Source organism: Melanotaenia boesemani, chromosome 1 (genome assembly GCF_017639745.1).
Source record: "Melanotaenia boesemani isolate fMelBoe1 chromosome 1, fMelBoe1.pri, whole genome shotgun sequence".
Taxonomy (NCBI): Eukaryota; Metazoa; Chordata; class Actinopteri; order Atheriniformes; family Melanotaeniidae; genus Melanotaenia; species Melanotaenia boesemani.
Window position 1 is genome coordinate 27018631 of NC_055682.1, and position 17575 is coordinate 27036205.

At 37.6% G+C, this 17575-nt stretch overlaps 2 protein-coding genes across 2 annotated transcripts; one reads left to right on the top strand and one right to left on the bottom strand.

The window, feature by feature from the left end:
* Window positions 1-703: 703 nt before the first annotated feature.
* LOC121641575 (interferon regulatory factor 1-like) lies at window positions 704-7864 on the top strand. The gene is made up of 7 exons (XM_041987796.1): window positions 704-910; window positions 1095-1194; window positions 5553-5732; window positions 5826-5999; window positions 6091-6143; window positions 6339-6429; window positions 7082-7864. The coding sequence occupies exons 1-7, from the start codon at window positions 821-823 to the stop codon at window positions 7198-7200; spliced, it is 807 nt and encodes a 268-aa protein (XP_041843730.1). The 5' UTR covers window positions 704-820; the 3' UTR covers window positions 7201-7864.
* Window positions 7865-9238: 1374 nt separating this feature from the next.
* Window positions 9239-17570, bottom strand: cdc42se2 (CDC42 small effector 2). Its single transcript, XM_041984478.1, has 5 exons — window positions 17486-17570; window positions 15673-15915; window positions 14497-14598; window positions 14315-14393; window positions 9239-11466 (listed from the first exon to the last, which is right to left on the bottom strand). The coding sequence occupies exons 2-4, from the start codon at window positions 15724-15726 to the stop codon at window positions 14319-14321; spliced, it is 231 nt and encodes a 76-aa protein (XP_041840412.1). The 5' UTR covers window positions 15727-15915; window positions 17486-17570; the 3' UTR covers window positions 9239-11466; window positions 14315-14318.
* Between the last annotated feature and the right edge of the window lie 5 nt (window positions 17571-17575).

Here is a 17575-nt window from a genome sequence, read left to right on the forward strand (position 1 = left end):
TTGAGTTGTCTTTGTTTTTAATTATTCACATTTTCCTTTTAAGTGATAGATGTTGATTAAAATGCCAGAATTTTGTGCATTTTTCTAATAAATATTGGTATTAATAGCATGTGATTTTAGGTAGGAATTTTTCTAAACTAAACTGTTGCACAAAACAATGCTTCTGGCTTACATGACAATAAAACCAGTGTTATAAGGGTCGGCTGTAGCTCGGGAGGAAGATCAGTCGTCTTTCGACCGGAAGGTAGGCGGATTGATTCCAGGCTTCCACTGACTATATGCCGAAGTGTCCTTGGGCAAGACACTTAACCCCACGTTGCCTCCCGATGTGCCTATGTGTGTGTGTGTGAATGGGTGAATGTGATAAGTAGTGTAAAGCGCTTTGAGTGGTCAATCTGACTGTCAAGTCCATTTACCATTTACCATATAAATTGATGATAAGTATTGTAATTACGATGACTTAATATATTAAACAGTTAAAAATTATAGCTTTGATATATCCTGTGTTTGATTAACAAACCACAAGCTACTGTATATCAACCCTCTTCATACAGCCACTTCATCAGCCTCACATATGAGAAGGCTGTATTTCCTGTAACAGGAGGAGCTCTCTGCAGCAGTGAGGAAAGTTGCTAAAGGAGGAGGAGCGGGATTATATTAACTGCAAGCTCTTTGATTGGAAGAACGTAGTCAAGTAGGTAGGATGACCCACTTTAACCTCAGATTTAATCTGAGCTCATAAGAAATTTGATTATTCCTGCCTAAGACGTAGCTGGCAACAGTGACCACCTTTCTGCACACCTGAAGTTCAGACTGCAGCATGCAGCAACCGGGCCGGCTGAGGCTTAGGCCGTGGCTGGAGGAGCAGATTCAGTCTGGGAAGTATCCAGGTGTCAGCTGGCTGGACCAGGTACTCCCCTCTAATTTACCCTCATCATTACTTACACCTACACAGACTGCCAACATACACACCAGGGCTCATGTTGTTTCATGTGGGTGAAATTACTTTGAACTTAGAATAAAGTGGACATTATTCAAGATTCTTGACACCAAAATGATAAAAGCAAAATTATCTTGTGTTTTCTATCCTACAGTCAGCACGCATCTTCCAAATCCCATGGAAACATGCTGCTCGCCATGGCTGGAGTATTGACAGGGATGCTACGCTCTTCAGGAGTTGGGCCATGCACACTGGTAAGAGCTGTACAAACAAAAATGTTTTTGGTGGGTCCTTTCATCCATTCAGATGATTTTTTCATCCGTTTCATTAATTTCATGTATTCCAACAGTCTAATCTTGTATTATGTGGCACTACAACTGCAATAAGGACTGAATGCTCCAATGGAAGAACAAATAGTAAAACCACAGAGAGGCCTGCAAACATAAAACAGATTTTGTTGTGGTCACAGCAGCACAATTTCATCATTTCAGAATTTAGTTCTGTTCCATTGGCTGTACCTGCTTGGAATTCATGGTATAGCCAATGGATGGATGGATATAAACATCTAATTCTAATGATACATCAGTAGTAACATTTCCAGTATCTAATGTATAAAACAATAATACTGAATCTCTGCACAGAACTGTTTGTTGAACTTATTTGTCTGTGGTTAAAGTTGTGATATTAACCACCACAAGTGGGCAACCAAAGAAACGAAGGCAAACGTTATTCTTTAATGAGCTGTATCATTACTAAAGATATCACACTTTCTGGATCAAGACATTTACAAGGTAAAATGTGTCTGTTTTGTTTTTCTGCTGATTGTTTCGTTACCTTTTTGGTTGAAGTATTTCCAACGAAGTGCTGCCATGGTTGTAGAGTTCAGTCTTTCTAGATCTACCACATTCCTGATGTAAACTCATTTAGTTGGTAAAGTGTTGGAGGGTGCTCTGCTACTTCAAATAAAACATGTCTGAACCATTTAAATAAATACAGTAAGCTTAGCGCCAAAGTGAAAACACGTGTAATCATTTCAGTTCACTTATCTGGCATCTTACACAGTAGGCCTAACAAGTGTATTTTTTTAAAAAAAAAAGGCAACACATTTATCTTAGTAAACAAAATAATTAGCTTTTCTTTCAGAGACCCAAAGAAATTGAATTATATTTCACAGTTTGTAAATCATATAATTATTTTCTGCCCACACTTTAAAGAAGGTAAAACATGGCTCATCCTTCTGTCCTTTTGTCTTGGGAAAGTCATGGTTTGTGACTGCAGAGCTGCATCACATCATGGGAAAGCTCCAGTTCACTTACTGTGAGTGTGCAGGGAGATCATATTGCTGTCAAAGTACAACATCAATGTGCTTCACAAGATCTAGAAAAAATACATTCAGCAGCTCAGCCTGTAAAAAACAAACAGAAGAGGTTAAAAAAAAAGCTCCACAGCTTATAGGTGGGAAGTTGCAGCATGTGTAAAGGTAAGCTGCTGCTCCCTGTACGCCATTAATTCATGTTGGCCCTTGTCTGATGTAAATGATCCATAGTGGATTTTAAAGCTCCAGTGATTTCATCACTTACGTTTGTAATTATGGTCTCAGAACTGAGTGAGAGTCAAACCGTACAGCAGTGCTAAATTTGAGAAAGGACTCCACACACTTGGTGCACTCACTTGGCAGAAGGACTTGTGATAAATGACCTTCCAGCTGATGATATTTAATATTTTTAGGTAGCAGCTGTTGAGGGTGATGTCATTTTCTGGTCATACAATGTGTTCTGTGATGTCAATAATAAGACTTTCTGTGTATATAATATGGACTTAGATATGATTGTTGTTAAGATGTCTCACCAGGTGAACATATGTGAGAACAATTCACAGACAGCTGATAAAGTAGTTACTGATGATTGTTTGTGTATGTGGAAAACTGCATAAGAGATCATATTCCTAAAGTGCCATAAATGCTGTGACAGAGAGGAGATTCTTTGAGCGAGTATTCATAGACAACAAAATGAAAACAAGCTGTGATGCTCACTCCCTGATCAGCTTATTTAAAGGCAGAAGGCACTTTGTTTGGCTTGAGACTTAGCTGATAACTTCCTCCACACAACACACTGAGATAACATATCCTCCAAGACACCCAAAATAAAAAAATAAAATAAGCATAAAATGGTTGTCTTGGTGAAATGGGTATGGGTGTACTCCACAACACTGTGATATTACTGTTGAGTACCTGGTGCATCAGCTCTTTTAGACCACACACAAACCACCATCAGGCCTGAGGAAAGGCTAAACTTTGCTGCTTGTTAGCTTGGTGGTCACCCTAGTCTGTAAAGTCACAATGAAAGCTAATTAAATTCACAATTTACATTTATTTCTCATTTCAACTGCTAAGTAATCTAAAAAGATCATTCACCACCGATCAAATATAGCCACTCTATAGGGGTTTGCCAAAGGAATCCATTTTTTTAGCCAAATGTTTGGAGATTGGGACCTAGACTCATTTGAGGAGCTCTCCAGGCAGTTGAACCAACATTTAACTTTCTACTTTCATCTGCAATTTTAGACTGCATTGAAAACATGGCAACCCCTGCTTAACTAACATTTATTACTTAAGGTGGTATGCGAGACTAGTGGGAGCAGAGGTAGCGTTTCATCTGTACCGTCGGTTTTGAAAGGAACTTATCTTCCACTGACATCAGCAGATTCACCTTAACTTTATTCTTAGAACACATATGACACCATGAAGACTTTACAGTTTAAAACTTAAGCCTGACCCCAGTTTCACACTTCATCTGCGCCCTCCTGGTAGAATCGGCACCTTCTACATACGATATGAAAATGTGCTGGTGTGAGGAGTTTTTGGAACATTGTTAAAGAAAATTTGGCTAAATTATTCAACATCTGAATCCCATTGTCCCCGTGTATGTTGATTTTAAATGATTTACATCAGCTGTAGCTACATAAATCCAAGAAATGGGTATTCTTAGCTGGCCTTACTGCTGGTTGCTACTGATGGAAGCAGTACTCTTTGTTCACTCAGAGACAATCATTGCTTACGTTCATTGATTGCTTTTCTGGAGCTATCCACAGCATACATTCATGGGGCGAAAAAATACTAAATTAAACTTCAGGCACAGAAATTAGTGGATCTCCAAACTTTATTGAACTGAGGGTTCTCCCTCTAATCTATTTACTCATTTATTTCTTCTTATTTTTTTACTTTTTCACCTTCTTCTGGACCTAGTCTATTCCTTTTTTTTTTCATATAATTGGGTATATTGTTTTTTTTTTAACTTTTGTGTTCAGTTTTTTTCTTATTTTTTTCTTAAATTTGATCATAAAAAAGCTCAATTACCATTAAAAGGAAACCCAGAAAATAAATAACATATTTTTCTCATGGCCTGTCGTACTGTTGCTGTTGAGTTTTAGAGAAGTCAGCTGAGATGTCTTCTCTCACTCAAGTACAAAGAAGCTGGGTAATGCAAAGACCCTCAATTAAAATCTGTCAGCTAGCAGTGATCTAGTCATGGCTGGAGCCTTGACCTCATCACAGTATGACTGGACATAAACATAACACACAGTAACATTAGCTGCCATTAGCAAGCTGCTGATCTTTCATTTTGTTACAGATGGAGTGGTTTCTTTCATGTCTCATCTCTCTCTTTTTGGCTCCAGTTTCTGTCATTTTTCTTCCTCTTGTTCAATAAAATGTGGTTGAGGAAAGTGGATTTTAGTCCAGAGTTGCTATATTGTGGATTTAAATTTATAATTAACTTTAAAACTCTGCCGACAGAGTTGGCACACAGTCACAAGCCTTACCTTATAAATTTCCGTACTTCCTCAAACTCAGATATGTTTGATAACAGGTAGATTTTTCTAGGAGCCAAAAATGTAGTGGTGTTAAAAAAAAAAGATAGCAATCTTTTAAATGATTTGCTCTTTTATATGTAAGCCAGAATACAGATGGCTTGATACAAAGCTACAATATTTATCAATATTTAAACTTAACATGTGTTTTATTCTTATTACTAACCATTCACATCCAACAACAAAGTAGATAATTTTGGATAGTATTGGCTGGGATGAAGCTCTTACTTGGCTTTCTTGTTAGATGATCTTGTATGTAATGAAACCTTCAAGCAGGGCCTTGAAATTTATAAGCCTTTCATAAGATGTCAAAGTTGTGCGTATTATATTTGGGACTGTTTCTCAAAATGCAAAACACACAAGCATGTTACACATATAGTACTTGTTATATTTTACAGAGGAAAACAAGCATATGTAACACGTCTGGAGCACTGGAAATGCAGTCATTTCACAGTTTTTGAGCAAAGTTTCGTGTAATAAAAACTTTAACTATGCAGCCATTTTTAAAATGAGACATTTTTTCTTTTATGTTTCTTTTTTGTTTTGTTTTGTTTTTGTTTTGTTTTGTTAGGTGAGAAAGTGTAGATATTAAACTGTTTTTTTTTAACTTTCATCAGAAAATGCTTTTTAAAAAGTTTTTATTAGATATGGGGCAAAGAACTATTTCAAGAAACAAATTCTATTTTTGTGTTAAAAAGATCCTACAAACACCACATATGTTTGTCTCTATGCTTGTTAACTTCAGGGCGGTACCGTCCAGGCAAAGACAAGCCAGATCCCAAAACATGGAAAGCAAATTTCCGCTGTGCCTTGAATTCACTGTCTGATGTCTGTGAGCTGCGGGAGCACAGCAGGAAGAGAGGAAGCAATGCTTACAGAGTCTACAGGATGCTTCCCACCTCTCAAACACACAGACGCAAGAGAGGTAAGAAACACACTGAAAATGTAATTCCTCTTTCATGTTGAAAGTAACAAATCATCGCTCCTAACGTGACTGTTGTCCTTCCTCCTCCATCAGGTCTGCGATTGTTCAGCAGACCCAGAGAAAGACAGACCAGTTTAGGGGAATGCAAACATGAGGATCCATACACCACACACACTTGGCAACTTACAGCAACAAGACCCATTTCAGACATGCCACAGAAGGTGGAAACTACCGCACAGAGCATGTTTAACAGCGCTCAAGCACACGGTGAGACGTGTTGTTGTTAAAGCGCTTTGTTTTAGAGTTCCAAATAAATGATCTCAACAGCAGACAGATCATAATTACTGTCATTGTGCAGGGATGTGGGAAACCAAACCAGAGGGCCAGGAACATACTGAGAGTGTCTTTAAGGTATTTTATTTTATATTCTGACTGATTAATTACATCTCAGTTTTCTTACCAAAATAATATAATCTCAAAACCCACACGGAAAAGCAATAAATAACTGATTTAGTTTACCTGCTTAGAAATGACAGTTATTGGTATTTCCTGTTTTCTGAAGCTGTAGTTTTCTTTTTGGGTGACCCAGTGTTTTGTTTTCTGTAGCTAATGGACCACTTCAGCAGCACCGAGCTCTGGAACCAGACAGGAGAGCAGCGAGGATGGAGACCACACACTCTGTGGGACCAGTGGCAATGTATGAATTTTTGTATTTTTGTGTGTCAGGACAGCCACCGACTGTTTGATTTCTAAAAAATTTACACTCGGCGAGCATAGGTTGGATGACTTCAAACTCAACCAGAACTCAAAGGAAATGCAAATGAAAATTTACATAAATATAAATCTTGTAAACTTTTCTTTGACTGAGTGAAGTGAAACGCTCTTTGAGATGAAAAACTAAATAAATATCAATCTATGGCGGCCTTTCCTTATTCCCTTATCTTGTTAACTTTCTGAGACAGCTGGTCAAATCTAATCAAATGATAAAATAGATTAGATACATTTAAATGAGAACAGGCCCATGTGCTGCCAAACAACATCAAATAAACTGCAGCCATGCTGTAGTGACAGACGTGATCCCATTTAATTCTGCTTGGATGGGTCTAGAAAACTGTTGTTTGGGCCTTTCTTTTCTTTTTTTCTTAAAAAAGGGATCTAGATTGTAGGATTATTTTAACATTTATTTTTTCAGGTAAAATGTTTGACAATTATTTGTCATAAAATCATGACCTGGCCCTGGAAATATGTGATTATTATAGCTAAATAGTCCATTTGATGTTAAACATTACATCGACAATTTAGGGGTGGCCCACACTCATTTGGTTTATATATTGTTTTATGCTCCTCAGGTTCTGGTGATGAAAACCCATTCCTTCTGCACACCGAAAACTACAGTGATATATCTGGTCCAAACTATATCAAGGAACTGACGGACTGGACCACACATCAGCAAACACTAATGCCATAGCTGGATGCTACAGTTTTTACCATTCAAAGCTTATTTTCATTAAAACTTTCTTGCAAACCTTCTGTTGCTTCTGTTGTCTTTCTGCTGAGCTGACCACTAAACAGCAGAAACGAGAGAAAGCCGAAGGGGGACAGATGATATTGCTCTGTCACTCATTTAGTTAACCTCTGTGCTGAGCACGCTGGGATGAAGATCTTGTTCCAAGCCAAGCTTTACCGTCATCTTCACTCGTGTTCACTGCGGTGCAGTGCATCCATCACTCTAATGACACCAGGCTCTTAAAGTAAAAAGATCTCATTTCACCTTAATGAATATAGGTTATTGCTTTCCAGTCTTTTGGACTTTCTATGAATCTTTAGATGATATAAGAATGAAATGAAGTGCCTAAGACATAAAAAGGATGTGTGACAGTTTCCCAGTTTGTGAGTCCAGAACCACCCTTGCTAACTAAAATGAACTAACAGTCAAAATGTGTGTGATTTCTTTACCTTTGTTTTGATAAGTTTTTTTTTTATGTGACACGACAGTTTTGTATTTTTTTAGTGTGAATTTTTTAACCACCTAATCTGTTTTATTAGAGCCTTAAAATATTGTTTGATTTACAGTGTATGTATTTACATGTGTTTATATATGATTAAATAAAAAATAAACTCAAAAGAATTACAGTATGTGCTCAAATATTCCACTTTTGTCTTTTTGAATCTTTTATTTATTCATACTGATGTTTTTGCATATGTATTTACATCCTCTGATTTTTGTACATTGATAACTGAGTAACATGCAGGTAAGGATGTTTGCACTCATAGTTCATTTGTCTTGATGGAGTCTCAAGGTCATTTCTGAGCTGAATAGACCTTTTCCAGCTTAAATAAATAAATATGGAAGCTACTAAGCTACTCCATTATCCTGATTTCTTCTCTCATTATCATCTAATTCCAGCTGAGATTCACTTTGAGACACCAGGACTTCCAGTATGGGAGGCAGTGGACTAAAACCCCAGCCTATTTTAGCTGATTAAGAGTAGCTCCACCTCTACCAGCTGCGCCACTAAAGTCCAACAGATGTACTTTGTTCTTCTTGAAAGAAAGTCAATCACTGGTGATGACTGTTTACATCTTAACCATTACTATAGGAAACTAATCCAGGGCTGGACCTCTCCATACTTCAAAATTACAGACCAATCCAAGCTTTCTTTTATTTAAAAAAAAAAAAGAAAAAAAAGAAAGAAAGAAAGAACAAAGTGTGTCCTTACAATTATTTTTAGCAGCTGAGAACAACCACACATTTAGGACGTTTCAGTCCCACACTGAAACTACCCCTCTTAGGGTAGCAAATAACATTTTAATGGCTGCTGCTGATGGAAGTGCTCCATCCTGGTTCTTTTGGACTCCAGTGCTGTTTGTGACACAGCTAATCAAAGCATCAGCTGTTTGCACAGACTGAGCCACTATGGGAAGGATTATCAGGTACTAAAATACTGACTCATATGCAGCTTATAGGGATCATATGTGTCAGTCAAATAACTACAGGTCTAGTTTCTCTAAGGCAAAATGTGGTGTCCCATAGGGATCTGTTTTGGGACCACTTTAGTTTTGTTTTTACATGATCCTTCACAACTAAGCAAATACTGACATCTGCTGGTTTCCTGTGTAAAAGCATAAAGCCTGTAGCAAAGAATCTTGTGTTTAGTCTAGTTTTGTACCTCATCAGGTTTTTGTCAGCTTAGAAAATGTTTCTGAAAATACAGTCTTAGATGCTTTTATCTCTTCACCCCAGAAATATTGCAACAGTATATATACCTGTTTCAACCAAGAAAAGAAAGCACAGTTCTCCAGTCCAGTGTGATGTCTCTGCAGTGTGAACAGATGCCTTTACTTATTATTATGCTTATAGTACGACTTCTGGTCTAAATAAAGCATTAGTTACTTCAGCTCTTTTTGCAATGTGTGATTGACACCTTGAATTTTTGTACTATGTGCATCCACACAGCCCTTTCCATCTGAACTAAAATAACAAAAAAACACAAACTAAGCAGTTCATCAGACAACAGATAACATTTATTTACTCTGAAATGCAGAAAATGACAGATGAACTTCCCTTTAACATGGGAATTACATAAAGTCAGATCCTGAGGGGGGAAAAAAATCAAAAACATTGTGCCAACTGTTCCTTCCCTGTAATGTTATACAGAAAAGTAAGCAAAATATGTATGAATCTGAATACATACAAATCATGGATCTATCACTTTTATACACCACATATTTACAAGGTCATCAGAAAATAAGTCCTATGACAGGTATCCCAAACAATTTATGTCACATTCAAGCAGTCTACTAGCACAGCCTGCTGGTCACACAATATACTGCAATCCCAGTATGACTGCATTCTACAGGATGTATGATTTAGCAGATAGCTGGTAAAAAAAAAAAAAAGGTTTATGTGTATGTCAATCTGTCTTTACACAGGAACAAGACAGACAGAAAAAAGAAACAGATTAATGTAACAACATGTTTATTTTCAATTTACCATATCTAGCCTAACTAAATCCGTACAAGAATCTGGGCAAACAGAAGATGTAAGGCTGTAAAGAAATTTGACTTTCTATCAAAGTATTTTCTAATGCTCGATACCAACAACAAAGATTTCATTCTTTTTGTACCTTAATTAGTTTGACAATAGCATGCTGCACTAAATACATTCTGTTTCTGAAACAGTCATAGGATGTGAGTGGATGGCAAACAACCAGATGAATGAGGAGATCAAGGCCTGCTGGCTTTTTACATCACTAATTAACATTCTTGTTGGACGCTGGTTAAGACAACAAGAATTAACAAGACAAAATACTGACAAGTGAAAATGTTCATGTCAGAAAAAACTAACTACAGTCTGTTTACCGACATAAATGTGTAATCAGGCAACAACTGCATCTATTCACTTTGACCCATTACAGAAACATTTTTTGTGCTTGAAGGGAAATAAAGATACGGAAATAATCTACAGAAATTTGGGTTAAAACATTTAATAATTTTAATTAAATTAACAGTGCTTAAAAATAGTCATTTGAAACTGAAGCAACTACAATTTTTGTTGTTTTTTGCAAACTCAGCAGCAAGTGTGGGTCACATGATGTTTAAGTCCATTTAAGATCTTTAAGAGCCATGGCACTAGAGTTTACAAAGAACTCAGGACCCTCCAGGGTGACAAAGTCACCCATGACCATCTAAAAAAAAAAATTGGGTTTACAAATGAGAGGCAAACAAATGAGAGAATTGAGGGTGTGCTGGCGAGGGACACCATCAGTTACAACAAACCAGTTTGTGAACAAGTACAGTATCAGTCAAGTTTGGACACACTTTCCAATTAAAGCTGAATGGGAAAAGTGTGTCCAAACATTTGACTAGTACGGTGTGTGAATTCTGCAAACCCACATTTGTGGTTACTTCTAAGTTGATGTCTTGGTCTACAGTTGGTGCCTTAAAATGAGGAAAATGTACTTAAAAATATCTCCTATAAAAAGCTAAGCTTAGTACTTGCAATGTGAAGCTTCTATTTTGGACACGTAAAACAAATAAACGAGCATGACTTCAGAAGGCAGATTAGGATGTTCATAGTTTTATTAAAATTCTATATGGTTCCATCTAAATGAGTATAAAAAATTATTGAAATTATGAGAAACTCCTAAGCAAGTGTGAGTGTACAATGTATGATCCAGTGTACTCTACTCATTTCAAGTTTATTACAAAACAGCTATTTTTAACCCTGAAAGCAACTCAGAGAATGGTGAGTATTTCTCAGAATAAAAACATTTTTGTGTTGCTACCTCTACCTGTCCTTTGATAAACCTCTGAGAATAAAGACGGAAACTGAATGTTCCAAATCTCCAGCGTGGCCCAGCCACCATGAGGTCCGTTTACAGATCAAATAATAAATACAGGCATCCAATTGGGCTACAATAGCAAATCATTTTGAAAACATTTTCCTCATACATACACACAAGCATACACCTGACTGAGATCATGAGCTTTCTAAACCCTCTTATCTACTCTTAACAGTTATTCTTTACAGTGCAACAGTATGGCAGCAAATGGATAGCAGTGCTTTCATTAAAAAAAAAAAAAAAAAAAGGAATGGAAAAATAAAAATATATACACAACATCATGGAAAAGCAGTAGTTTCTTTTGGTCCTGTGTCCATTACAGACAGCACTGCTTTTTTTTTTGGAAAAGTCTTCCTTATATGAACAGTAGTTTCCACAAGACTGAAGAGCTGTGGGAGAAAGGGTGAAACAAATGTTAGGATTCATAGTGCTGCGACTGGGAAGAGTGTATGTGTGTTTGTGTGTGTAAAGCCCGAATCACATAATCCTTTCATAAAATCTTTGCTCATTTTGTCTTATTCACTTTTTGAGAGAAACCAGGCTTCAGGGTGCGAGCTCTGACCTCTTTAATTGTCCCTCTGTTTTCTTTTCAAACATGTTTGATTTTGTTCGGGCTGGATTAATCCCTAACAAATAGAGTGACAAACTCTGAAATGAAAAACCTGAGTGACGACATCTAGTGGGAGTTACAGGGGTGATGGCAAAAAAAAAGAGAATCTTGCACCCAAACATTTTTAAGGTGTTCCTTGAAGGGACAAAGCCATAATTGATCTGAAATTTTAGTCAACCACCTCGTTAGAGAAGGTCCTGCTCTGATTTGTATTCAGAACCTGGTCATAATTTCCCCTAGACCACATTCATGCCCCCTAAAAGGTAAACCTGCCTATCCAACATCTGCACAGCATCAATGATTTAGAGAAGACATCCCCTTGCTAGATGTCTGAACCTGATCCATCTGGCTGTATTATGACCAGCAGATTTTACCGCTGTGTCACCAGCAAACCATAGCTAATAATGAACATGATATAAAATAAAAGCAAACAAAAGGCTATCCAACTGAAAGGTTAGCATTCTACGTCAACAACCTGCTAGTTTCCTCCTTAGCACAAGCTGAACAATAAACAAGAACAATAGAGATGGCACTAGGACAAAAAGCCAGATCAGATGATCACCGACAGTCCTGACAAGAGTCTAGGACCGACATGAGATGAAGGAGGAGAGGCGGCAGTCGTGCAGCACAGAGACAGAGAGGAACCGGAGCAGAAATTTTACACAAAAGCACAAAAGTTTAAAAAGAAAGAACAGCTAAATAAGTCTGGGTGTCGGTGACTATCAAAGCACCCACATCCCCCACAGGTGCTACGCCCATGGACGATGGTATGTTCGAGGTAACTGTGACCCCTGGCAAAAAAGTCACACGTAAAGCCAGGTACACACATAAGGATTTTCTAAATCTGAAGAGATTTTTTTTATCTGTTAGAGATTCCACACATGAGCATAAAATAATCAGGCATTTAACCGTTTTGATCGTAATGTGTGTGGTGTGCTCCGATAATCTCAGCACAGAACACAGTTCTGATCTAACAAAAAACGAAGAAGAAGAAACATGGCTACAACTGGAAAAAATGAAGAACCATGGCAACAACAGTAAGACACAACATCCAGCATGGCTGGACATGCATGATGAAGAATGATGGTTAACTTTTGTTAGAAAAATACAGTTGTCCTTGGTTGGGAAGGGGGAAAAAAATTGAGACAAAAACAGCCAGATAATCTTTATGTGTGTGCCCAGCTTAATGCTCACACAACTGCTTTATGAACAGTGTCCAACTCATGCCGGGACAAAACTTATGTACCCCACTTATGGTGTAAATAAATTATCGAAAGCATAATGTGCAGAAACAGGTATCCAGTTATTTTAATTTTCTGCACCAATTTCCTCCAAGGCTTGCCATAAATGCCACTAGTAGATCAATTTGGAGCCAAAGTTACAGTTTCACCACTAGCTGCTGCACATGCAAACTGGTTGCAGAAAAGCACATTAGTGTCACTGACAACAACAGAGGGAAGTCGTTTGCTAAATGAGGACTATGGTTGAGAGCAACAAGTCTCCGTTCAGAAGTCGGTGATTTTTTTTTTTTTGCACGCATGTATCCCACATTTTTTTCCTCCAAACACCAACTGCCACATGTTGGAATTCCCGCATGGTGCCGGACTGCCATTACCCCTTGAGTTAACAAAACAAGAAGCAACACTGACAGCTAGCCAGGAACCTGTGAAGCACGGAAACCCATGTCAGATCTGAGCTAACAAACACATAAATAAATAATATTCATTTTACAGTCAGTAATTATTGTCACGAGGAAAACTGATGTAGAAATCAGCTAAACAAAGCTTATCAAAAAGGAAACATGTTTAGTCCCTGGTGTGGGAAGACAATTCTTACAGTAAAACATGACCAGTGATACATGGCATCACTCCAATTTCCTCTCACAGTCACACAAGACAAGCCCTCTGAGGTGTGCAAGCATGATTTATCATCATTTGTTTTGACGCAGCACAAGTGAAGACTCTGGACTGTCAACAGCAGATGTTCAATGTGAAAAACAGATCAACGTTTACTTTGTGCCTCTCTCCATCCGGGCAATAGATGCTACGTAGAGGAAGCGGTGACTACACTTTGCTGCTGCTACTTTGAGCCTGCATTTTTATTTCATTACTTTGCTATGCACTTTGTTTTAAGATGATTTTCGACTGAATGCTTGGCGCATCTATTGTAATATGCTGATGCCCTATGTTTTATGAGATGTGACTATTGAACGTGTCTGCTGCAAAACCAAATTGTACTGGTCGTTTTAATCAGTGTTACAGCAAGAGGCCAGAAGCTGTGATGTCATGAAATTTATCTGAACATGTTGGCTTTGAGTTACAATTTCAACACTTGCATGACAATGAAAGAGGATCCACATAGTTTCAATGAAAACAAACTTAGATAAAGACACAAGTTGCTTATCAGTGTTTATAAGGAATGCTGCATTGCTCTGTTAGAAAATACTTAAGATGATCACACAGTGGTGTAATGCACAAATGTACAAACTTCATATTTTATATCAGGAAAAAGTTTTTTTTTTTTTTTTTTGCTTACAAACAAGTTTGAACTAGGCTTGTACAGTTTTGGAGTAGTGAAAACATTGTGGTTGAATATCAGTTCTACTACGAGATCGGAAAACATTTCACCTCGTTACAACTGAGAGCCTTCAGAACCTCCATGTGCATAGCCCCCTTTAGATTTCATCTGGGCCTGAACAAGGTCCACCTGGATTAAAAAAAAAAAAAAGAAAGCAAATGCTCACTGACTGCAGACACAGATTTCATAGATTTTTGAAAAAAATATTCTATAAAAATTAATGAAAACCTACTGATGCCAATCCTAGGCCCATGTCCCCCGAGCCTACATGTGTGGTGTGAACAAAGTTTGTTGGCTCCCCAATCATGGAGCGGTCGATCCGTCGTCGCCGTTTCTGATAATAATAACCAGAGATATCCTAGATCAGTAACAGTTTCATCATTACACATAGATTTTGATAATATATTATTTATCAAAGAAGATGAGAAAGAGGTCTGGAGTACATGAAACAGAGCCCCCTTATTCCTTAATCATTTGAAACTTTGTTTTTGGATTTTTTTAAGCAGTGTTAAATGCTAAAATTGACTGAGGTTGAATTTGTAATTCCCCTACCTTATTAGTTAGTAGAAAGCCTAGCTGACTAGGAAAAACAATTAATTGTTTTCTGACTCATTAATCAACCACATTTACTTAAGTGTTGTGGCCTGAACTGTAGCATATGGTTAACTGGAGGTCTTGTCACTTTATTTAATCTATAGTCAGAATGTATGAAATGTATCTTATCAGGCATAACCACACATTTTTAACCTTATAAAGATTGTTTACAAAAAAAAAGAAAGCTGTGTGTTGGACTAATTAATTAATTCAGTTAACTCATTTAAGCCATTGTCCTGGAATATTTTCTCACACCTAGAGAAATGGGGCAGCTGCCTGGCTGCCCATAAAGAAGACCTCAAAGCCCTTTTGCCAGGCCCACCTGTTTCCTACCCATGGTGAGTAGGGTAGGGTAGCACTCTGAGAAAAGGCAAATGAACTCTGTCATGGTCCAAACGGAGCAGTACTGGAAGAGGAAGGGATTCTTCTGTGGTTTTGGTGCCATGAAACCAATTGTGTGGCACTAAAGTTCTTATTAAGTTTTATGTTACCATTTTTTTCCATTTTCTCTCCAGGCACACACTGCCAACTAAATCACTGCAACTTTTTCTAATATTGTGCAGCTCTTTTGAAAATAATTAATAGTCACAATTTTCCTGAAAATTAACCAGTTAAGATTAAAGAGAATATATGCATTTATCTACATATCACAGACATCTGGGGCAGGATACTACATAAGGCCAGACAACATTATCAAGTGTATCAGCCTAGATTCTTCCTAAAAATATAAGTCCTACCCAACTATGCTTTAAAAAAAAAAAAAAAAAGGGAAGCATTTGTCTTAGTAACTCTTCCAAGCAGATTTCATACTCACTGGCTGTGGTTGCTCTGCAATGCAGCAGCTGAAACAAACCCAGAACTCAGTCATTCTGAGGCTGACGAAGAAGCCGCAGCAGTTTCCTCTCTAAAATCAGACGTCTCTCTGCGTCTGTCTTCCTGTTCAATGTTACCAGAGTCACAAACACACACCGGAAACTAATGACAGACAGACTGCTCGATCCTCTGGGGTAAACCGTAGGCACAAGAACTGCTCTCCAAAAAACAAGGCAGCACACACCTGTTGACACAGTAAAGAAGCACACAAAAATCTCAATTTAGAAATACATAAATAAAAAGGATCAACTTCAGAACTAGTGTAGTTGAACATTAGTGCAATAACAGATCTTTAGTTTTTGAGGGAAATTGTAAGACCAAAGTTAATTGCCAACAGGTACCACAAACTACTACTTCTAATGAAAAATGTCATAATGTTCTGTTACAACTTTCTATACTCAACTTATATATACATATGATCAAGTGACTCAGATTTCTGAGGCTATTTCACCATCACACTGCTATTACACTCATTTATTATGCATTTTGTGTTTCAATACAGAATCTTAACTGATCAGCTGCTGTAAATACATTTTGACTTTTGGGGTCATCGGGTCTGGTGCACAACAGAGCACTGTAACATAACCTTGGACTCAGTGTCAATAATCAGCACAAGTTTCAGTTTTCAGGATGTCTACGTTAGCACTGCAGATTTGGTAATGCATCCATTTTAATCAACAACCCTAAAATCATCTGGAGGCTTACTCACTACAAGGCCAGAAAAAGACAATCTGGAGTGACATCTGACAAAATGTCTGAGAATATCTATGATGTTAGTACTTCACATTACGTGTTGGGTGACTGCTACATTTTTAATCTGAATAGGATGGTAGGACGTTTCATTTTAAAAATAGGTCAACATGGATCAAGATGATGAGTATAGACATACTATTATTTTCACACAGAATAAAAATAGTAAGAGTTGAAGTAGTTAGTTGAAGTAAATAGCTCTTAACTCAAGCAGTTAACTTACAAGCCCCTGGAGTAATATAGTTAAAGCCACGAAATCGCTATCTGTGACTGCTCTCTTGTGCATAACTTAATAAAAATGTGGCGGTATCTTGAAGAAAGGATCGACCATTTTTGGTTTCAAACAAGAGGTGACGGGAGGATCAAATTTTCAGCAAACGCAAAGAGCTCGCTGACAAGTAGACTTCCCATGTTACTAACTACAGCTGACGGCACACATCGCTGACATTGACAAGATAATGGGTACTCTGCAGGAGAGTCAAATTATCTGCTGACAGAGAATAAGAGAATTTTGATCGTAATTAAATCTGAAATCCTTAAAGGATGACGCTGCCTTTTATCTTAGATTACATTGAGGTAATTCGTATTTACAAACAAATGAGCGTTATGTAACTTCGAACCGCTGCGGCAAAAGCTCCTCTTTTTTAAAAAAAAAACGACGGTCCCGAGATCAACTAACAACCGAGAGCAATTCATTACAACCGCTGGTGGTATTTCGCTATTTAAAAACTGGAGTAGCTTTAATGAGTTGATGTTGTTGCATTAGCACTATCTGCTATCTCCGTTAGCTTGTAAGCTAACGCGCACAAGCTAGCAGCCGGAGGTCTGTGGTTTTTCCTCTAACTGACAGCTAGCAAACCAAGCTAATGTAGTCCTTTTTCGAGCTTTTTGACAGCAGTACTTAATAAAAGAAAAGGGTAAAACAGATTAATTTTCGTATGAATTAAAAATAATGTTGTGAATATACTGGTGTGCTACATCTGATTGTAAGTGAACAAACTTACCAGAAAGCAGCCGGTTTGCCGGAGGAAAAAAAAACCCCCTACGATCGACTGAAAGCTGAAGAATGTCCCCAAAAATTAACCAGGAACTAC